This window comes from Heliangelus exortis, chromosome 3 (assembly GCF_036169615.1).
Source record: "Heliangelus exortis chromosome 3, bHelExo1.hap1, whole genome shotgun sequence".
Classification (NCBI taxonomy): domain Eukaryota; kingdom Metazoa; phylum Chordata; class Aves; order Apodiformes; family Trochilidae; genus Heliangelus; species Heliangelus exortis.
Window position 1 is genome coordinate 9,197,181 of NC_092424.1, and position 23,508 is coordinate 9,220,688.

Genomic DNA, 23,508 nt, shown 5'->3' on the forward strand with positions numbered 1-23,508 from the left:
GAGAAGAGGAGGCTCAGGGGAGACCTCATCACTCTCTACAACTCCCTGAAAGGAGGGTGTAGCGAGGTGGGTGTTGGTCTCTTTTCCCAGGCAACTCTCAGCAAGACAAGAGGGCACGGTCTCAAGTTGTGCCGGGGGAGGTTTAGGTTGGATATTAGAAAGAATTTCTTTACGGAGAAGGTGATCAGACATTGGAATGGGCTGCCCAGGGAAGTGGTGGATTCTCCATCCCTGGAGATATTTAAAAAGAGCCTGGATGTGGCACTCAGTGCCATGGTCTGGTAACCGCAGCGGTAGTGGATCAAGGGTTGGACTTGATGATCTGAGGTCCCTTCCAACCCAGCAGATTCTATGATTCTATGATTCTGTGATTCTATGATGATTCAATCCCACCTCTTAGTGTAAACACACCCCAAGTCCTGCCCTGCCCAGGGTCCTCCATGAGCCCTTCAAACATGGGTTAAATATTCCACGCCAGGATTTTTCACACGTTAATTCATTTCCACCATGGATGTGCTGCTGGCATCGCTCAGCAAAGGCACGCAGCTACGGAACAAGAACTCTGCTTATCTGAACAACTCCTCGGATTTCCACTAGTGGTCTGGTACCAGAGAGCAGTGCTACAAATTAATTTAAAAAAATAAAAAAAATTAAAAAAAATGTATGTACATAGAGAAAAATCCACATACAACCCCCACGCTATTGTTCTGGTAAATTTTATTTCTCTGAAGGAGAGGCGGCGCAGCTCGCTGTCCCTCACGCAACCCGTGCCCCAGCGCAGCTGCCTGTCTTGCCCACCGGCACCCGAACTGGGCCGGGGTCCGGTGCCGCCTCCTGCCCCGCACCCCGCCGAGCCGGCACGGCTCCCGCAGCCGGCAGAGGGCGCTCGCCGCCCGCCAAAGCCGCAGCGCCGCGTGCGCCCCGCCCCGCACAGCCGGGTGGGGGGGGGTGTTACGCGGACGCACCCCGCACCACCCCGCACCTCCTCTCCCCCTTCCCTCCCTGGGTGGGGGGGCGGATCGGCGGTTTAACGGTCATCCCAGGCGCGCGCCCCGCGGCGGGGAGGGGCTGGGGCGCGGCGGGGGCTCTGGGGACTCGGGGGCGGCAGCCGCCCCCCTCCTGACGCCCGAGGCGAGGTGGGGAACGCGTTCACTCGCAGTCGCATCGCTTCCTGTGCTCCCGTTCTTGCCCTCCGCTGTTCCCCCCGCCAGGAGCCTCGCAGTCTGTAAAAGGCCGTTTTGTTCCTCCTGCCCCACCGGGTTTGCTGTGAGTGAGGTGCTGCCTCGCTAGCCCTGCCTGAACCGTCGGGGGTCCGCGCACTGCCCGGAGCCCGAGGATCTGTGGAGAAAGGGGAGGCTGGGGTGCTGGCAGAGCTCAGCCTCCCCGTCCCGACCGGTCCCTGCTCAGCAGTTTGGAAGTTGTCGGCTGCTGCCCCTTGCCCACAGGGTAACCATCGCCTCCTGAAGCAGGCGTGCCCTTGCGCGGAGGATGATGATCCCTGGCAGAGCAGATGTGGTTAGCCAGGCATAGCTAGCAGCTTGGTAATTAAAGGTCTGCTGAAAAACAAAGCGAATCTGCCAGTTCACCACCAGAACTGCTAAGGCCAGAAAATGAGCACTTACACATCGTGGTGTAAGTGGCGTGTATCCGGGGGCCTGGGGAGCATACCTGCTCTGAGCCGCTGTGGCACAGCATTTTCTGCATTACTTTGTCATCCCTATCACGTCTGTCTACAGAACGACCCACGGGATCTCTGCGTGCACCGTTATGTGAAACCCATTTACATGCACTTGGAGCCAGGCTGCAACTCCTTTATTTTGCCCTTTGGCCAGTTTTTTTGAGGCACATGTAAATACACAAAACCGAGGCAGCCTGGTTAACTTGGGCAGCAATGCATTTGTCAGCTTTAGATTAAAGCTTATTTAATCAGATGAGAAGTGGCTCTCCCACTCTTAAGGGTGATAACCTAGTGAAGTAAAAATACAGCAGAGCATCTTACATATCTCTACTACAGGAAGAGTATGAAAGAGAGGAAAAGAGAAAGGCAATGGGAGATTCTATAGCTGATTATCTTTCCTCACAGCTGTAACAGCCCGGGTACATTAGGGATGCTGAAAGGATGCATTTATATGGAAGTAACAATAGGAAGGTAGAAAGGAGGATGGAAGTCCCCTGATTGTTCTGCCCTCTCTGTTTCACCAACCCATCCATGTTACGGACCCTATTAGGGGATCTGACATTTAGCTCTTTATTGAATCCATTTCTGAGAAAATCGGCAACTTGTTTTGAGGAAGAAGATTGATTAGAGATGATTTTTCTATCTGCAAGATTTGAAATAAAAAAAGGATATGTAACTAGATCTATGGGAAATAAATCATAATTAGAAAGGAAAGATTAATGGGGACGCAACTTTGTAGAATTTCATTAAGAGATCAATTTATTATGCCTTTGACTGCAAGTTAAGTTAACACACGTAAAATTACAAGACGGGAAAGAGATGCCAGTGACTGTCATAAATACAGCTTTCTTCTCTTTCCTAGTTATTTAGGGAGGATTGGGAACACTTGTGAAGTCATGTTCATTAAAGCCCTGAATAGCGGCAACTAACCAATAACTGCGGTGGAAGCAACAAGGTTTCCCCCCGCCTGCCCGCCCTTTCCAAGGAGAGGGGAGAAATCTCAGACGTCAATCAAGAAATACTGCAAAATAAAATGGACCCTCCTGGCAGCCGAGGCACCGCGCAGACCCACGGTGAGGCTCTGGCAGTCTGTGCACAGCCCCCGGCCCTGCAGCTCCGCCGCTGACCGGGGAGCGCACAGGGAGCCGCAGTCCCGCTCTTCATTCCATTCCATTCCCTTGCAAAACTGTCAGGCACAAATGGGCAGGAGGATATTGGCTGCAAGGGACGCGGAGGCTCCTCCCAGAGCCTGGATCCCGATATTTTTGGAGGATTTCTCTTAACTCAGTTACAAACCTTGGTGAAAGAAACAAGTTGCCGCTGTAGCGGCAGCAGGAAGAGCCGCGGCTGGGGCCAGCGCAGCTCCAGCTCCCTCTTTCACCTTCCTAAACCTACCTTGGATGCTTCACCTCTTGTGGAGGAGAGCTGTGTGCTGCCTGCCGGGGGCAATGCTCCTGCTCTGGATGTGGCTGTTTCTGTGAATACAAGGTTGTAAGGGAATGAGAGGGAAGACAATGAGGAAAAACCGACCGGGAGAAAACCCCAGCCCTAAGCGTTTTTCCGAGAACTGAGGGTGTTGCGGGGCTGAGCGATCGCGGCGGAGGCTGCACCCGGCGGAGGGAGCACCCTGCCTGCTCTGCGGGGCACTTCCCGGGATCGGCTATTTCCTTCGGATGCGGACTGGGAAACCTGTAGGAAATTCCCCTGCGGCGCTGTGAAGCCACCATGAATTCAGTGGCTGGAAATAAGGAGAGGATTGCGGTCACGACGCGGAGCAGAAAATACGGGGTAAGTTGTCGGCGAAGGGGTGGCTCGGAGCGGTGACCACCGCCGTGTCAGGGCTCCCGCGCCCTTGTCCCGGCGGTCACCGGCGCCGCCAGCTGTCGCCCCCTCCCCGCTCAGCTTTCCCGGTGCGGGGCGGCGGCTCCGGGTGCCCCGCGGGGGCGGGCGAGGCGCGGAGCGTCCGAGCGAAACTTGCCGGCGCCACCGGGCCTGCTGCCTGACCCCCTGTTCCTTCTCCCGCTCCAGGTGACCGACCCCTGCTCCCCCACCAAGCCCGCCGCCCCCTTCTCCCCCGAGAGCTGGTACCGGAAGGCGTACGAGGAGTCCCGGGCTGGGAGTCGTCCGGCCCCGGAGGGAGCCGGCTCTGCCCTGGGCTCCTCCGGCACCCCGTCCCCCGGCTCCGGCACCTCCTCGCCGGGCTCCTTCACTGGCTCGCCGGGACCCGCCTCGCCCGGCATCGGCACCAGCTCTCCCGGCTCGCTGGGTGGCTCGCCGGGTTTCGGCACCGGCTCGCCGGGCTCCGGCAGCGGCGGCGGCTCCTCACCGGGCTCCGACCGCGGCGTCTGGTGCGAGCACTGCAACGCCCGCCTGGCGGAGCTGAAGAGGCAGGCGCTGAAGCTCCTCATCCCCGGGCCCGTCAGCAGCAAGGTGAGCCAGGGGCTGAGGCGGAGCGGAGCGGGAGGCTGGTGGGGCTACTGGTCGGCCCCTCGTTGAGGGTTTTTAGTTAACTGAGCTTCTTTCTGCCACTGTCACCGCTGAGAGTTTTAGGGTTTATTTAGTTTTCTTGCTCTTATTGCCCCCTTTTTTCCTCTCCTTCCGTGTCTCTCTCCCTCTCCTGAGGGATGCTAGGTGTTGAAGGGGTCTTTCTGACATTTCCTGGAGCTTGCTCCTTGCCTCACTTTTTCATTGTATTGATGGTAGTCTTGTGCGGTGATTTCCCCATGTAATTGCTCTTCTTCCCAGTGAGGGGCAAGCAAGGGTGGGAATGCCACATGGGAGTCCCATTTGCTGTCCTTGATCCTTACAAGATGGATTTACAAAATATCCTGAGACTTGGCAGTCAACTTAGTGGTAAGGTGTGTATGGTCTGGTGCACATGGTTTGTACTTCTGTTGTGGGGCCAGGTGCAGCAGAGACCCTCCAGTAGCCCCGGATTCAGAAGAAGCATTGAAATGCTACATGAATCCAAAGGTCACCCAAGGAGGTGGTGATGGCAGACTGTGGCATTGAAGCCAGCTCTCTAGAGTATCACTAAAGCTAAGACAAATTTGTGATGATTCTTTCTTACTCATAAACACTAGATGTTTTGTTTATTTATTTATTTTTAATAAGAGGACTTGAAAACACTTGAAGCTACTGGGCCCTGAGTATTGAGTTGAATAATTCCATGCCTTAAGAGCATGGAAGCATTCTGAAATATAGCCTTACATTTTAAGAGCTGACTTATAATGTATAGAGTTGCAAGTCTGCTTTCTGCCTCTATTGAGGAATCTGGTACCTCCAAAGGCATACTCTGAAATTCCTTGGGTTTGTTTTGTTTGGCTTTGTTTTTTGTTTTCCCTATTTGTTGTGCATATAAAGATTAAGGCTAACAGCCCTAGGAGAGAGACCAGCAGCCCTTGGCTGACCCCTTGCTACCAAAATAGTAAGCATTGGGTTCCTCCATAGCAACCCTGTAAGTGTTATATTGTGAATAGGTCCACAGCTCCTAGAATATAATACAATGCAATTTTGTTTGCCCTTTTGGGTCCAGGTACTATCAAATGATAATATTTACTCTTCCACTTCAAAGAGTTTTCATTAGTGGTTACAATAAAAGCAGTATCATAAAAAAAGAGCTGAACTGCTTAGAAAGGGTCCCTGGTATTGCTGTTGTGTTATACTCTCCATTATTTATTTATGTTCTGTTTGAGAGGGAGTTGGTGCTGTCTTGAACAAAAGGCTCAAGGGCTTGTTACCTTGTCTCAAGGTCTGATTTAACTGAATTATTAATCAAAAGGGAAAGGTGGAACCACTAAAATTAATAGTCAATTTAACCATATTAATACATGGTTGCTTCCCTGGAAAGAAGCCCTGTACCAAAATCTTCACAAATTTCAGGATGGGATTTGGCAGTGATTACCAGTTGTTGGTATAGGTGGGAAATTACTGGTACAGATATAGAAGTCAGTAGAGTAATTGAGATTGGTAGTGGAGGAAGAATAAAACATCAGCATCAAGGCTTTGTATCCCTTGCACAATGTTAAATAGAAATTGACAAATTTTCTCTTACTGAGATAGTGGTAGTTGTTGCCTCCCCTGGCCTTCCTGAGATGTTAGTAACACAAGGTTTGTACTTCTTTGTTATTTGTTATTTGTTCTGTTGTTCACTTTGTTTGGCTGATGGTGTAGTATAGGCCAGTCTTTGTCCATGCCAGGAGTAAGCTTTACTTCTTTGCTTTTAGCCTCTGTACATGCCTTATTTTTAATTCTTATACCTCCTTTTCATACTTTGCAGCTCTGTAGGAGGGCCACTTACAAAGCCATTGCTATCCAATGTGTGCATGTAGGGGGAATGAAAGAGGCACATGTAGAGAGGTCTTTGCAGGCTACAGGGACCCTCTACATGGTTTGCTATGCTTGATAGTACTTTGCAGGACTGGTCCTCTTGAGGTACTTTTGTACACAGTTCCCTTCCACAGGTGGGTGCTTCCTGGCTGTGGCTATTTGCAGAAACATCCTTTGCTCATATCCTTTCTGCCTCATCTGCAACTTTTAATAACTTTATGAGCTTGTGATTTCTGCATTCAGCACCCAGCACAGTATGGCTTGGGTCTAGGTGATGCAGCATAAAAATCCTATGCCTGGTGCCACTGACTTCTTTGGATTGGGTGTGCTGTGCCAGTCTTGAAGTTTGTTGTTGCTGGCACCCACTGGTCAGTGTGATCAGTGTCTGCTTAGGAGAAAGCAGAGCATTGGCTCTGCCAGCTCAGGCAGGGCCTGAGGTACAGGGTCTCCTGTAAGCATGTGGAAACTTGGCATGTACCTGGAGAAAAGTTACTTCAGTTTGGATTGTGGCTGGAGTTGACTGTGCTGTGCAGCTGGCACTTTTTCAGGGTCCTGTGAGGTCTGCTCTTGATTAATGTTAATGGGAATAGGTTTTTGGGGAGCTAGAGTTGATCCTGCTATTGAGTTCAGTGGAAGAAGGAACAGATCACATTCTTGGTTCTGGGTATTCCCTCAGAACTTGCAAAACATTTTACAGTTCAAGACTCTGGTGCTCAGTAGGATGCAGCTATCTGGCAGAATGCCTTTGTCAGAACAATTAAATGGAACATTTAAAATATATCAGCCATCTTCCAGTCATGTAGATTTAGCTGACTTTCAGGATGATTTTTGTTAGTGCTATTGAAGATAGCCTAGAAGTTCCATTAGCATTATAAATACAGTCTGGCACGTTTTATATTTATACTGTGTTCAGAAATGTTTATAACCCTGGCTATTGTGTATTGCAGCAGAAGCAGAATATGGGGCTGTGTTTTCACATATATCTAGAATATATACTGGATTCTCCAATAACTTATCCTAATGTGAACCCACAGATATTTTCTCCAGTGTCTAATCATGTAATGGCTTGTGTATATCTGCAAAGTGTAGTAGTACACTTAATTGCTGCATAAACAGAGCAGGCTTTATGTGTGTAGCTGTGTATTGAGGCTTTGCATTCAATACAGAAAAAGCCCCACTTCACCTACAGCAAAATGCTTCTGACTAACTCATTGATGGTGTTGAGCTTTCAGTTTCAAATTCTCTCCTAACACATCAACAGGATGAAAACTTGGGATCTGGGTTTCTTTTTGGTGAGGCACAAATGTGTAAGGAATATATAATTATAGCTATGTTACTTTAATTTACCCATTGGAAATAACAGGTTCCCTAGCAATTACCAAAAGAAAAATGCCAGCAGCTCGTTGTTTCTTTTTTTCCCCTCTTGTGATGCAGATGTGATTTAATGATGTACAGCATTCATTTATGTACAAGGGGGTTATATTTTATGAGAAAGATCTTATTGTAACCCCCATGCCAAGCACTCCTGTGGGAAATGATTAGCATGAGTGGCTGTTTGAGGTGCACACTGCAGTTTGTAACTGAAAGGATCTTAGAGCATTTGGTGGCCATTGTTTGTGGGGTTTTTCTTACACCATCAAACATTTGCATGGTGATAAGGATTGTCTCAAATTACTATTAAAAAAAATACTAGCTAGCTAAATAGACTGTGCTTCTGAGTATAAGAATTGGGTATATTCTGCTTCAGCCAGTGTGTCTGTGAAGGGGGAAGGAAAGGATTTGCTTTCAGGGTACAATTTAGTTTTCCTTTTTCACAAATTTACTGGCACTCTATCTCACTTTTTGCTTGCATATTGTTGAAATAGCTTTTTCTATTTCAAAGCTGTCCTGTAGTCTAAGACTTGACTATTAATTGCTAATAATGAAAAAAGCCATGAAGCTGATCTAATGAAAGATAGGTTCCTGTTAGATTGTAGCTACTTTATAAACATTCCCAGTAGACTGGACAGTAATGAACCCTTTCTGATAGCTTAGTAAGTGGCACAATAATGGAATTTCTTTTCTGTCCGGATCTTTAATTTGTGAACAAGCATGGTCAGCCTGTATGGTGACTTAATTCACTGTGCAAAAATCTCAGGCACCTAATCATTTCATCCAAACTCATTGTAATGCAGATAGGATTATTGCATTAGAAATGTGATTTTAAATGCCCTGAGGCAGTAATTTGTCAGCATTTGGAAGGATTAACTCTATTAAAGTTTAGGCAACAACAATCATTCTTTTGTGTTGCATCACAGGTCACAGTACCAAACATTTAGCATAACTCATCTGTGAATCTTTTAACATTTGTATGGTTCCTGGCAAGTTGGGTAACCACAAGCTACTTGATTTGCCCTGGAATTACAGCTGCTTACAGGGGTCCAGAGGATACAAACAGATAGGCCTTTACCTATGACAAATGAATGTGAACCCTTTTCTCCTTTTCTCAGAGCAGCTGGAAATCTTTCTGTCTTGCTGCTGCAATCCACAATGTCAACATGTCAAGTGATATTTATATTTCTTTCAAGCTAGCAAATGTCTTTGAGGTAAGGGTGAAGATACTGTATATTAAAGATTACGTTTTGGGAAGCTGCTGAAACTGTTAGCTCTGCTGATTTTCTCCATGGAATCTAAAAGGTTCACTGTTACTGAGTGCCTGGAAATTAAGAACAGACCTATGATTATAGTTAGGTGAATTGAAGCTACAGTGTTTTTCCTATAAGAAAAGAAAATACTTTTAGGAGACCTCAGAGAGCTGTTGGTGGGGTGGGATGTGGGTGAGGAAGGCATTGATGTTTTATCTGAAGGAGGAGCAAAATTTAACCAAATTGATTTTTGTTTTGTTTTCTTTTTACAGAGGCTTTGCTGTATGTATGAAAACATTGTGTTCAGAAATATACAACGAAGGCTTAGTGTCTAACTGGCCTCTTCCTGCCAGGCTATTAGGGAAGTGACAGAGTTCCTTTTGAGGTGCTTTATACATGTTCTGAATACTGCATTGGCCTTATAAAATAATCTTGTATCTTTAGGTAGTCTTACTGTTTTCCTAGGAGTAAATGTTGCAACATTCGTAGCAATCTTGTATAACAAGTGTAGTATTTTGGTTTATAATTTTGGAATGGGAAGAGGAAGAAAGATAGTTTGTGCTGAAATCCCCAGTGTTAGCAAATATGTCAAACATAACCAGTATGGGCCATTGGCATGTAATGAGATTCATGCCTGTGTCAGCAGGTTATTAGTGTTACAGTGCTGTGTATGTAGGCTTGAAAGACATTTGCTATTTTGCCACATCAGCAGCACATAGCCTTTGACATCATATAATTGGGGTGCTTCCAAGCACTGAACTTGCAGCCTACCACAGCAATAAACTTGACTGTCATGCTCTACATAATGATGTAGTAGGAACTGCAGGATTTTGTGATGTGTGGTCTGCATGTCAAAAGCCTGAGAGATGTTCTAAGTTAAATTGCTTAGATCTTAGCAGTGTGTCATGCTGTACCCTGAGAGGCATGGGTGTTAATAAAATGTGAGGAACAGAAGCATGTGGGCTTCCCCCTGCCATCAGATAAATAATTCAGAGTCCATGTTATTTGTTGCTGAAGCTGTGATTTAAGAATTATCCCTGAATGCACAAAAGCAGACTGCACGTTCACTTTGAATTAAGCAAGGTGTTGTAACAACACCCTGGTCAACAGAGTGAGATCCCAAGAGAGGAAGGTGCTGGAAGTGCCTCCACAATTTTTCCAATTATTTTACCAAATTTTAATTGCACTGTGGCACTGGTGGTAGTCCCAACTATTAACTAAGGTATTGCTCTTCTAGGAAGCAATAGTAAAGTAACAACTGCAAGCACTCTGCTGTAGTCACACACTGAGATGCTGCTTTTTCTTTGGAAGCTTCAGCTTGTATGTTTGAGAGACATGGCAATATTTCATCAGTTTCTGTTAACATGGAGTGGTTATTGGCACAGAGTTGGTTTAGATGGTCATACCATGGCTGCATCTTATTCATCCCCAGTGTCTTATGTTGCCCATTTTTATTTTCAGTTGCCTTTTAAGCAACCTTGCTAGTTTAAAACAAGGTCTCTAAAGCTATGAGCGTAATGAAGCTTCTGAGAAGTGTATTTAGATGTCTGGTTTTGAAACCTAAAATATATAATGGGGTACTTTCTTGGTACAGTTGTAATGTCTTGCAGCATCTACAAACAGAATATGCATTTGCTTATGCTTCTTTTCCCTCCACTCCCCTCCAGATGATACTGCAGTATGCTTTGTAATGTTTTGATGAGAGCATTTTTGAGATTATCCAAGTAAAGCACAAGACACTTAATATGGCAAGAAAATGTTGACGGGATCATTCTGAGCTTGGGATTCTGAGCTGCTCAAAAGATCCATCAAGAGATGTCAGACTTTGAGAACTCTTTATTGTACAACATGAACAATTGCTGGTTACTTATAAAAACAGCAAAGGAGTGGGGAGGGAGAGAGAAGAGATCTGGATCTGAAACTTGTGAGTCTATTGACTTCTGTGAAATTTGCCTGAGTGATGGTATTTTGATTTCAGTGAGATGAGCAGGATTTCATTCAGGCTACATCTCTGCTATCGTGTTCTTCTAACCAGGGATTAATTGCCTGCATTTAAAGCAGGAGTCAGACCTGCTGCTTGGGCTGAGTAGAGCAAAGACATTCTGGCCCCCTGTGGGCTTTCCAACATGCCTTTTCTTTCTCCTTTCCATATGAAGGTCATAAGTTAGCATCCCTGCAGGTCTCCTGTGTGAATACATGGTGGTTGCTCCCTGCCTTAGTTCTTGTAAAAATGATAGATAGCTGAAACACTTTCAGTAGTGCTGCTTTCTAAGCTTCTGATGGAAAGGTCAGGGAATGAGTAGATGTACTGTTACACCAGCAGCTGCAAGGAGGCAGTGATCTCTGAGAAAAGTATGATGAGAGCAGCACAATGCATCCAACTGTCACCTCAGCTGTAACTAGTACAGAATATAGGGATTACTTTTTAATTACTTTACAAATTAGAAAGTAAATGAAAATATGATATCAGCTGTACAAAAGAATCAGATTTTAGAAATTAGTGTGTTCAGTTGCTGCTCAAATTTATTGTTGTGGTATCAGAATTAAATGTATTTTATTTGCAGTAAGTGTAGTAAGACTGTTAAAAGCTACTTACCATTCCAGCTCTGAGCTTCTTAAAATTTATTTTCATCTTCTACTGTGTTTGCTTTTAGGTATCAGTAAGACCTGCTATTCTGTTTACTCTGTAGGATTAAATCATGTAGGCTACAGTTGATCTTGCATTTCTTAGACTATTTTATAATATATATTTTCTGAGAGGAAAGAAAAAAGATTTCAGTCTGAAGAAACCTTCAGACTGGTTTCCTCTAACTTTTCTCTGAAATTGTATTCAGTAGCAATCATTGTAAAAAAAACAAAAAACAACAAAAACAAAAACAAACAAACAAACAAAAAAAAACACCCCCAAAAAAAAACCAAAAAAACCCAAAACAAAACCAAAACCAACCCAAACCAAGATTGCCTAGAAACTTCTGTTTGAGAGACCTGTGGGACCTGATGGCATATTAAGGTTTACAGTTCATGAAGGAAACAAAAGACTTGCCTTTCCTCAGAAGGAACTGAACACTTCTAGATTCCCATAAGAAAATACTGTGTTGATAAGTAAGATTTTAGTACTGCATATTTAAACTTGTCCTGCCTTCCTGTTAAACAAAGTAGGGCTCAGTCTGCTTGTTTTGTTGCCCTAGAAATAGGAGAATTTTACTTACAGGCCCTGTGATATCTCCTTTGTTAATAGCTGGTCAGTGATCTTATTCTATGGTTTTATTGATTCAGGAAGAGTATCAAATGCCTTCTGAAATTATTTAATTCTTGTAAAAACCTGCAAGACAATGTGAGCGTAGCTCTAGAAAACATTTTAAATTCCTTGCTGGTGGTGTGTGTCAGAGGAACTGTGTATGCTGGAGATGGGTTATCAGTATCCAGTGCAATATGACTACTGTAAAACATCTATCCAGCTTTGGTGTCTGTAGGAAAATCTTAAATTGGGAATACAGTCTAAATGTTTCAGCTCCCAGTTTACCTTCGAGTGGAACTTGGTTTATATGATTTTTTTTTTTTTTAATTTACAGATGTGTTTTGAACTGTGGATTTTCTGTGTTCTATTAATAACAAACCTCTACTCTAACTCTTATTTCATTATGCCCCCTAAATCATAAATACTTTAATTGTTTATTTGCATGTGAGTATTCACAACAGGTTCTCTATTCCATGGGCTTGCACTGGAACAAAATTCTACTCACATGAATGTTTGGGGAAAAGCAAATGAAAGGTGACTTTGACATTTACTACAGTAAATGTTTTCTTTTTCTGAAGAAAAAACGAAAATTCAGTGGTTTGGGGGTTTCTTCTTTGTTCAAAACTGTCTGACCACACCTACCTCAGCAATGGAATTAATCTTCCCCAAGTTGTGCTTATTTAATTTCCTCTTCCTCTCCCACCCTCTTAATTAACTGAAGATAAATGTGTTTTCAGGAACACAACCCCTCAGTTTTTGTGGGCTGCTCTGTGGTTCTGTTTGGAATTGCATATTCCTTTTCTCACTGTCATACCTGGAGATATGAAAGGGGTTCTTGCAGTGCTGAAGATGATGATTGCTCTGAAGTCCTTTACTAAAAGTGGGGCAGAATTTGGCATTTCCGTGTTTCTGTCCCGACTCTTGTAAGAGTCACCTGGGCAAACTTCTGTCTTACCAAAGCCAAACTTGGACTTGATTACACTGAAGTTATTTAGGAGATCAGGTTTCTTCCTTCTGACTGATAGCCTGAATGATTGTATGCTACCATTTCAATTGGATAGTTTTATTTTTAATGTGCATCTTGGCTAAATGAAAGTCTGACCTGCCGAGTGCCAAATGCTAAAAGAATTACCCATTTACTCCATCCACCTGATGGACTCCAGCAGAAAGCCTGGTGGGCAATGAGGCAGTCTTGGCTTTAAGCAGGCACTGAACAGCAAGAATAGAAGTCATTACTCTTCATTTTTCTATTAGTTTCACTGCTCATTTAATAGTGCTGGGCAAAGGAAAACATTATTATCCTATTCAGCAGCCAAATGCACCAAACTGGGAGTTGTGACTTGTGTGTTTTTCTCTTTCCTAATGATACCATTAAAATTTAACAAGTCCTCTAAATCATGTTAGTATTCCCAGGGTTAATATTGCTGAAATCGCTGGCAGTGTTCCCACAGGAAGAGTTAACTGTGGCTGAGGCTGTGTGGTTGGCATTTGTCGCTCAGAGGGAGGTGCAGGGACTGGAGGAGCCCTGGCACCAGAAAGGCACAATGAAGTCTTTGGTGACAGGGGGCATTTGCAACACATGTACCTACTCTTTCCTATTCAACTCCCCATTTTCACTCTGTCCCCCCTTTTCTGTTCTTGCTAGCTTGCAAGCTGTCATTCCAGCTCCTACTTGATGGATTTCTAATGGAAATTCTTGACAATAATCATGCATACGTGTGAACCTAGCAGAAAGGCATACAAGTGTGCTATTTGGTGTCAGATTTAAGAGACTGTTAGAGTGTAGATGGCTTTTACTGTGGGTCGAGAAAGCTAACAAAGTAGGAGATGTAATTAAAATGGTATTTGCTAGAAAGGAATAGCTGGCTGTCTGGGCAGGCTGAGCATGAGGAAAAGATGGGGAGCTGCAAGGCCATTCGTGATGGCATTGCAAGCAGTTCTGCAGCATAGGTGGTAAGCCTGAAAAGCTGCTCTTTTAGCATGTCTTATAAGACTTCCTTTTCTTCCTGTATGTAAGATCTTTTTTTGAAAAATGGACTTGACAAAAAATCTACAAGTTAGGTTTAGATTTAGAGGTGGGAGATAGAAGTTATGGTGAGTGTGGTGGGTAAGAGAAGAAACAGGCTTAAAGGAGCTCACAGATTCAGTCTTCCTGCAAAGAGACTCATTGGTGAGGAATAGGAGATGGAAAAGAGAGCTAATTGAAATGCCTTCTCGTTTTAAATGAACAGTTGGTTCTTGATGAAAGTTCTGCTATCAAAAAAACCCTAAAACCAAATCTTTTCAGAATGGCTTTCTCCACTGCAGTGATCTTTAACTATTAGAGGTATTTGATTAAATCTCTCCTTTATCCCTTTCTTGACTGGTGACCTGTTGAGTGCTTGGCCTCAACATAATTTTCAACCACTTTTAAAGTAGGCACAGCAAACTGACCAGTAAGTTTTGGTGTCCTAAAAGACATAAGCTGTGAGAATAGGAAATGTCCATTTCAGGAAGAATTCTTGTATGGGATTTGAAGAAGACAGGTGTACAGGTTATGGAGATGAGAATGAAGTGTGCTTTGTTTGGTCCAGGCAGCAAAGGAACAGTGTTAGCAAGATGGCCCACTAAGGAAGCAGGGAAAAATGGGTGATAAACATGTTCTTTAAAAGGTTAAGTTCACTGTTAGTGTATTTAAAGCTTTACAGAAATAATTGATATGAAAGTTTTGGTTTGGGTTGTGGGATTTCTTTTTTCTTTTAAGAAAAGTCATCCCTATGATTTTTCAAATATCCATCTCAAAAGAGCCAGAAGAGTAGAAGAGAAAAAGTTGGTTTTGATTAAATGCACTTCAGTATTTTTCATTCTGAAATAAGGTCTTCCAGAGACTAAGGTATTCATACATCCTGTAACCTAAGTATATAACTAGACTTATTTCTTATGTCTAATTAATTCTTTTCTCTTTACCAGTCACAAAGACTTAAATGTTTCATACTGTCAGTTTGTGACTTGGTATAAAATAGGGACTCAACCCATTGCACTACCAATTTAACCCAACACAGCAAGCAAAAGACATACATTTTAGTGCAGTATCAATAGTTAAGAGTTCAGGGTGGCTTCTCCTTTCCTGGTGCCTGTCACTAAAGGAAAAAAAAAAAAGTTTGATTTTCAATTGATTTGAATTTTTATAGTGTTATGCTTAGTAATTCTGTAGTATTATTAGATCAGACGCTCTAAGGTGCACTATTAAATAGTAGTACTTGTTCCAAATACTCTAAGTCTTTCATATTCTGCTTTTAAAGTGTGAGAGGAGAGCTAAAGGTGGGCGAGTACACTGGCTGAATGGCAGTGATTGCTCTAAATGAAGCACTTTACAGACTGAAGTGCTTTAAATTGCCAACCTTCTTTGTCACTCCTAGTTAGCTGGTTCTTTCTAGCTTGGTCTGCCACTGGCTTGCCTGTTTAATATTCCACTTAAGTACAACAAGAAGAAACCTCCAAGATGTGCCTGTATCATCATCCAGGAGTTGGATCTACTGAAGTGGATACTTGTGTTAACTTTTTATAAGCAATAAGTAAATGGGGGTATTATGAGAAGGGGAAAGAAAACTGTTCTGACTTCTCTTGATTTGCTGTTCTTAATAGCAAAGGGAAGAAATTCTGTCCCTTTCCTGCTTCAGATGCATGCACTCTGGATAATAGGAGTAATTTCAATAAGCACACACTGCTAAGGCCTAGATAAGAGCTATTTCTGTGCCTGAAATATCAAGGACCAGAGTGTGCTATGTGGGAAGCTGCTGTGGAATCACAGTGCCAAAGCAGCCGTGTGTTGTAATGCGCATGGGTGACACTGATAAATGGTTCCTCTAAGCAAGCATCTGCAGCAAATTGTCAGACTGAGACTTCCCAGCATACCCTTGGCCTTTGCATAAATGAAATCTCTTGTGCCATGATTTACCCTCTTCCATATGAAATCAGGGGATAGGATTCATTGCTTCGGTGTAGCTTTTATGAGTTAGCTGTCGTTATGTTCATGTGTGTATATATTTCTCTTTTTGCATTGCTTTCTGCAGCAATGGCTTCAGAATTCCCTAATTAGCCTCTCACTGATTAGCCAGACTCTTTTCTGAAATGGGACAAAACGGCTTTCAGGGTAAAGAACGGGTTTTTTAATCTCTGAAAACCTAAAATGAAATATTCTATGTATTCTGTTCTTATCCAGACGCATACATAATTAAGGTAAGTAATAAGTATTTTTGTTGTGGTTGTTTTAGTAGAGGTGGTGATGACCGAGAGAAAAGGTAAAGGTCTTGGCTTTCTTTTTCTTTTTGAAGAATCATGATTATTGTTTTCAAAAGGCAGTGAGACAGTCTGCAAATCTCTTTTGCACTGAAGTGAAGCTTCTCATCTTTTCCTTGTTACTGCTGTACATCACTGATGCATGAAAAGAATCAGACTTGCTCTTTGCCTTCAATATGTTGTTTTTTGGGTTTTTTCTGGTGTGTTTTTTTTTTTTTTTTTTTTTTTTTTTACTACTTTGAGCCAATTTTCTAGAATAACTTGTCATTGAAACTGATTGTCATTGGAACTGAGACTCTGGTAATTTAAGCTTTGATGTGAAGGTCTCTTGAGATCAGGGTAGAATTTCTGACCGACCTAGAAAACCCCCCAATGTTTGGTAGTAAGCAAACATTCATGTACTTCCAGTACATGTAGATAAGGTAAGTTCTCTGCTCTTCTTAATTCCAGCCAACACGTCAAACCTCTGAGAAATAAACTTCTGTGGGTTTAGTTGTGAGGATATAAATGGGAGCAGCAGAAACGTAACTAACACCCTGTCTCAGGGCAGAAGACTTAGCATGCATGCAGCTACCAAACTAGACTAACAAGCTGAAGTTTGTCTTTACTGGCAAGGTAAATAAATGCAGCAGGAGTTTGGGTGTAGCTGAAGTGAGGATCCATGTCCTGTCCCACCACCCTGCTGTGATGTTGATGGCTGTTGGCAGCTGTCTGCCCCATCCTGCTGCTGCAGCTTTCTTAAATTGTTGCTTGATTATTGGAGCCCTCAGCTTCTCCCTATCTTAGCCCTTACCCTCAGGCTATTTCTGTCTGTCTTGCTGTTTTTTTGTAAAAAGTTTTAGTATTTACTTGTTACAAAATGGGACTTTCCCCATAGGAGTTTCCATAGGAAAAGATCTTCATCACTCAGTAGAAGAGAACAGATGCTCCTAGAGGTAGAGTCAAGTGGTTTGTAACACTTAGATGCTCATGGAAGTCACAGGACTTCACACAATTGCAAATATTCACATCAACGTGCCAGTTCCTGGAGTACATGCATTCACCTCATCTGAGTAAAATGTCTTTTTTCTGCTTTTATAGCTGAGGAGAGAAGATACAGAGCAACTTGGTGAACTAATTGGTTGCATAAAACAGAGTCCAGGTTTCTTACCTGTTTGTGTTCTTGACTAATGGGCTTCTTCCTTTCTTGCTAATGTTGCCCATTTCATTCTGCAGCAGCTCCTGTATGCTGGCTCAGCACTGGCTCTTCTGACTGTAAGGAGAAGAAAGGAGTTGTGGTTTGCATTTCAAAGCTATCGGCCTTAAAGAGACTTGGAAGATGGCAGTTGAATATACAGTAACTAATTACCAAGTTATGACAAAAAGTCTTTTAGAAAGACCTTGACTTCTGATTATCTGATTGGTACCAGAAGCTGGCTGTTCTTTTTTAAAAAAATGCTAATGGATTGTTTTTTTTTTTTTTTTTTTTTTTTTGTGAGGGTGTTTATTAATTCTCTTTCTTGTTTCTCCTACCTTGGACAGTTCATAGCTATGAATAATTTAATTGTCCTTGGCTGGCTGCTGTTGTGACTGGCATGCTGTTAGGCACTCTGTATTCATGTGGTATTTGTTAATGTTTGTTTTGTATTCTGTCTGCCTCTACGACTTTCCAGAGATCAAATGGATGATGCAAAGCTTGACAACATATAAATGCTATTAAACTGTATCTGAAAGAACAGAAAGAGGGCCTTTGTATTTTCATTATTTAGAACATTAATTGGAATAGAATGTTCAGTGCTCCTCTCACTAGTGGAGAATTAAGTGTTTATGAAAGCATTTTTCTACTTTTTGAAAAGTTTGTCTTGACAATGTGTCTGGAATTTGTAAGTTACAACTTGTACTTACAAAGTATCTCAAATGTGTTCCCTCTGTTTCCTATCCCTACGCATTCTTTATTACTGTCATTATTCATAAGGTATAAAGTACAGAAATACCAGTTCTCAGATTTGTATTCTCTTCCTTTTCACTGAGGATTGTTTTGCTTTAGCTGCTTTTGTCTTGATGCTTCTCAAGCAAAGAAAAGCATCTGTAACTTTTTTCTGTTTACATCCTTTCTGATTGAAACATAAGTATCTTTATTAGTATTCCAAACACTCATTTAGATCCTGCCTTTTAGTCTTCATGATCCTCAGGTTGAAACCCTGAGAACTGTAAGCAGGAAGCACACCCCCTGCTACTCTGTGGTTTTGCTTCAGATGAATGGGAAATCAAAATAATAATTTGCTCAGTTCTGTAGAGTGATCTCAGGGATGAACGTCCCTTCTGAGAGTTTCATCCTTCAGAAATGAAATTGCTAAAACCAATAATAATATTTTGTTATAATGGTAATTCATGCCTGTCTTCATGCTGTCTGTTAAGATAAAATTGAAATAGTAAATAATCCACAATTAAAGACACTGTGTGCTGCTGCTTTGTCAGCTTCCACTTTTGTAGATATTTTGGTCAAGTTTCTCAGTCTCTGAGCTGCCGTTTGTATTCTTGTCTTGTGGTACCTACTAGAGTCTGCTAGATGGTCCTAGGCTTCATAAAGCTGTTGGATAGACCTGTAGTCAGCAGAGGGTCTTTTGAAGTGGTTTTGATGCTGAATTCATCTAATGCAAAGGAAACTTTCTATAGAGTGGATCCCAGTGTTGCTGGATGGCTTGCAGGTACATTTTTTTTTTTTTTTTTTTTTTGCTTGGCTTATACTTTGAGAGTCCAGTCTTGGAGCTCATATTCCTGGATATCAGCCAAGTGGCCATGGTGGGTTCTAAGACTGGGCCTCAGCTCTGCAATATCTTAGGCAGGAATGTTTGGAGACCCTGTTCTCACTGTGGGCAGTGCTGGATGTGCTCTCTCTTTGTCTGTGGAATGGCTTCTTAGGCTGCCTTTAATTTGAACCATCTGTGGCAAAGTGCACACTCTGTTATGTGACTGTTTTTATGTCAGACCTCCAGCCACATGCTGTGAGTGAACTGGAGACCAGCATAGGAATTAAGGTAAAAAACCCACTGGCAACATATTGTAGTGCATGTACAACTAACTGGAAAATAATTGTTTATTGTAGATGGTACATCCTGCACCAAATTCCATCTTTGTTTTTATTCTGACAACTGTTGTGCTTCTGCAATGACAGGGTGTGAAAAGAGGGTGAAACATATCTCTAGCTGCTCCAGTGTGTGTTAGAGGATTACCCTGTGTTGGGTGAAGCAGTATTGGAAGTTTGTGCTTCCTTTCATCCCTGTCTGCTGAAGGATACAGTCTAAGGCTTATTAGAGCACCCAAACCATGGAGTTGCTAATTGGCTATAGCCCAGTGCTTTTTATACATACTGCTGTTCCTGGAACCAACAAACACACAATATATCTTTTTTAAAAAACAAAACCAAAAAACCAGACCAAAGACTATGCTATTTTAACCTATCTACCCAATTTTCTGCTTTTTCTTGATAGTTTTATTTTTCCTAGCTAATGACTCACCTGGATGGGATTGCTGCTGGCTCTGCAATTACAGCAATTAACTCTAACCCTAAGGAAGCAGCTTGCTGTGTTGCCTGGCAGCCAGGGTCTAGGGGAGCTGGTAAACCAGAATGGATCTGTCTTTACTTTTCCTTCAGTTTAATTTTGTTATTGATTAGCAAGGAAAGCAACTTGCTGTGAAAGATCCTATCAGTTTTCAGGTTGGGTAAGATATTCCAAAATCTGTTGTCTTGTTTTTGTAGTGCTATGAATTCCTTGCAACATTTAGCAAGCAGCTAAGGCTTTGTTCATTCTGTAAACAAGGTTTCTTAACCGTGGCTTAAAGAATTGAGAGCTACAACTGGAACCATTGTTGTAATTTTTATTTCTGTGTTAGACTTGCTTTTATTGTGGTGTTTACCCAAGACTTAGTATTGTCTTTTTTTTTTTGTGGCAGAGAGTAATGAAAATACAATTTTGAGTGAACTTGGGGCCTTGGGAATGCACTATTGTCTTTAGCTAGCTTTCTTACACATGAACAACTAAAAGCAGATGTGCAAGCAAAGGTTTTGAACATAGAACAAAATGTGTGTAGTTATCTCAAAGCAGGCTTTGCTCTGGGTACCAGGTGTTATCAAAGAGCACTTCTCAACTACCATCTGAGGTGTTAATGTGAACAAGGAGTCTGAATTGGGGCAACATGGCACAATTAAATCTTTATAGGGCTACCAGCAGCCTGCTGAATTGGCTGCATGAGAGGAAAGGTAGATCTGCCTGTAAAAAAAACCGCAAGGCTAATAAAGCTACAATTGGTTTTTGCATCCACATTGCTCCTTTTAATCATTCTCTACCAAATGTCAGCACAGATGGAAAATTCAAACCAAGCTCATTGATCCAGTTCTGTGGAAATGGAAGAGTGCATAGCAGGTCAGTATGGCTCCTCTGGGCTGGAGTGCTCCCAGGCTTGATGGGCAGACATTTGGGGTTGGAACATATTCCTGGAAGTTATGTAGTCCAGCCTTCTCTTCCAAGTGGAGTGGACTTAAGTGTTAGATGAGCTTGTTCTGGTCTTAAAATTAAGAGCGTCTCCAAGGCAAGAGAATGTACAAGCCTCTCTGAGCTCCTCTTGTCTTCTGCAGTCTTGTCCTCCCAAGTGCACATTTCTGCCCTTCCTCTTGTGCCAGTAGTTACTTGTCTGACTTCACGGTGAACTTGTTTTGGGAGCCAACCTGACAAAAAAACCCCAACAAAAGAAAAACCCCTCTCCAAACCCTTGATACTAGAAAAAGTGATCAGTGCATAAAATGTTAGCCAGTAAATCAGACCTTGTTTCCCCTATGCTCTCTTTCAGTCTGGAGATATTTGTGTTTTCTAGAGCCAATTATCTACACTCAGCTGAGTGATTAAGACATGCCAACATCAGAATATTTGTAAACCCTATAACTACATATAACCACAGGCAAATTATTTTTTTTTTACCCATAGTTTCACTGCATGATGAAAAACTGTACTTATAACTAGAAGGAAAAAAAAATTGTCCTTTTCAGATAGAATTTAGTTATTACTCTTCTGTTAGCATTCCCTGTACTTTTTTTTTTTTAGTAGGTGGTAGAAAAATGGGCAGAGATGACAATTTCATTAGCAGAATATCTACCCTTAGAATTGGTCTGAAGGCAGTGAATTTAGTATGGCAATGCAAGAAGACAATTATAGTATTGACAGTAGTAACAATCTAAATATAGTGTTTCACATACTACTTATGTGTGGCCATGAGTGACCACTTGCAGTGACTATTAAATAGAGGATCAAATGCCATCTAATCAAAGCAGCCAATAAGAATGGTGAAGATGCTTGGAAACCATAAATGCATCTTACAGACACATTTGTGTTTTCCCCTGTGCAGACTGAAAAGATGGGATTTAACCCTGCTGAGCTGGAGGTGTTTGTGCTGGGCTGTCCTGGTGTCAGGCTCCATAACAGCCAATGCAGAAAGGTTCTTTTCTGGAGTTGTACAACATGGATATCTTTCACCTTGAGCTGTTTTATTAAGTGGCAAAGCAGTCTGCAGGACACTGCCTCTGGAGAGGGAGTGTGGCATCAAGAGCATGAGGCTGCTCTTGCTTCTATGTTTCTGGTAAGCACAGGCTGTGAGCTGTTAAGTTCCTCTGAGACACATGCCTTGCACTTCAGTATTCACCCTTGCTGTGCTGTTCCTATGAACAAAGAGGATTGTCTATCTAATAAATCAAACACTGCATCTGCATTGCAACAGAATGAATTCATGTTTGACTTAATGCTTGCAATTATAACAGAAATTAGCATCATTTCTTAATTTGCAGTCACTGAAGGTTTCTGCCTTATCTCTCTGGTGTTCAGTAGGGCTAAAATCTGTGAGGTCTGAATTAACTGGGAAATATCAATGGCCCAGGAATTTATGTTCAAAATATGGATGGACCTGTATTGTGAAAGTCAAGGACTTTTCCCAAAGCATAGTAAGATTTGTTTCACTCATCTGCATTTCAGTTATAGGGATTACAGGTTTCTTTGTCAAAAAAGCCCCCAAACCAACCCATTAGCCACAAAGTAACACATCCTGTTGATGCCAGTTTCTCCCTGGCTTGTGAGTTTACTGTGGGATACCACTGTAGCTCTCAAAATTATATCCTGGGCACTTTAATGTCCTTCAAAACTTAATTTTATTATAGCTCTCTAGTAGCTGTGGACCTTAAGCTGATGTTGGGGTCCTGTAGGCTAAGATTTCCCTACTGAAGCTCATGATACTCTACTGAGAGAGGGAATAGATAGGAGTGAAATCAGATTTCTTTTTGTGGCTGTTGTGCTGTTAATTCACTTTCTCTTCACTCGGCTGTTGTGGGGGGAAAAAAAGAACTGATTGCAAGTCCTCTCTCTGTGACTGGTCATACTTCAGGCTTTAATACAAACACAGAGCTGCTTCTACCTAGGTTAGAGGTATTTTTACAAGTCTGAGGAATCCTAGGAGTGGAGGAAACATCACTCAGTTTCTCTTGTATCATCCACTGCCATTTTGTTAGCACTTCTGCCCATATACCAAATAAATCTGTCTCGGCCCTTTTTGGAATTATAGACATTTTGACAAGCTTAAAATCCCATATTCCTTTCCAAAAGCTGCTTGGTAAGAATAAATCCATATCTCTAATTGTAAATTTTTGGAGAGGTAAGGGGCTGATCTTAGATCTGGTGCTAGGTAGCAAGACAGCTTGCTTTTGAATTCATGGGAATCTGAGCTGGTTCTATCCCTCCCCTTTTCAAGGAACAAATCTGACCACTTATTTATTGCAACTGTCTCTTGGGCCAAAATAGTAACTCTAGGCAGACAAGAGCTTGGATAATGGCTTTCCCTCTTGGAGTGGGGATGGAGTGCAGTGGTGGGAACACTGATGTACTAGAGGAACATGGGTGCTAGATACCTGTTTTCTCTCTGGACAGTTCCTCTGGAGGCTCTTCACATGGATTTGCTGGCAGAATTGACTCTGTGACCCTGGTTCCACAGGTGGCTGCTGTCCTGCACGGTGGAGGCTTGTCAGGCATGTGTGAGGGGGCAGGGAGGGGGAAAGCCTCAATTTTTTTCATTGCTGTCAGTCCTCTAAGCTGTCTACTTGTTTCAGGGAGAATAATACCTAATAGGAAGCTTTCTGTCTTCAGTTTAGTTTTTCAAAATGCATTAAGACTTTTTTTAAAAAACAACTTTGTTCTAATAATATTTTCTTTAAATGCACTCAATTCACAAATAGAGTTATCCTTCAGTCTTTTGTCTGCCTTGAGGGATATATGACTAGAGATCAAAGGTATGGAAGAGTAGAATGACATATACAGTGAGCCTGATAGTCTGATTCCTGGAACCTG

The 23,508-nt window shown here is 42.5% G+C and overlaps 1 protein-coding gene across 2 annotated transcripts in view; it reads left to right on the forward strand.

Annotated features, from left to right (window-relative positions):
* Window positions 1-1,649: 1,649 nt before the first annotated feature.
* Window positions 1,650-23,508, forward strand: part of KIF26B (kinesin family member 26B) — a 287,372-nt gene continuing 265,513 nt past the window's right edge. For both annotated transcript variants that reach the window (XM_071739124.1, XM_071739125.1), the window contains exons 1-2: window positions 1,650-3,466; window positions 3,707-4,108. In XM_071739124.1, the coding sequence (XP_071595225.1) occupies window positions 3,404-3,466; window positions 3,707-4,108 (465 nt within the window). In that variant the 5' untranslated portion in view covers window positions 1,650-3,403. The remainder of the gene's footprint in view (window positions 3,467-3,706; window positions 4,109-23,508) is intronic.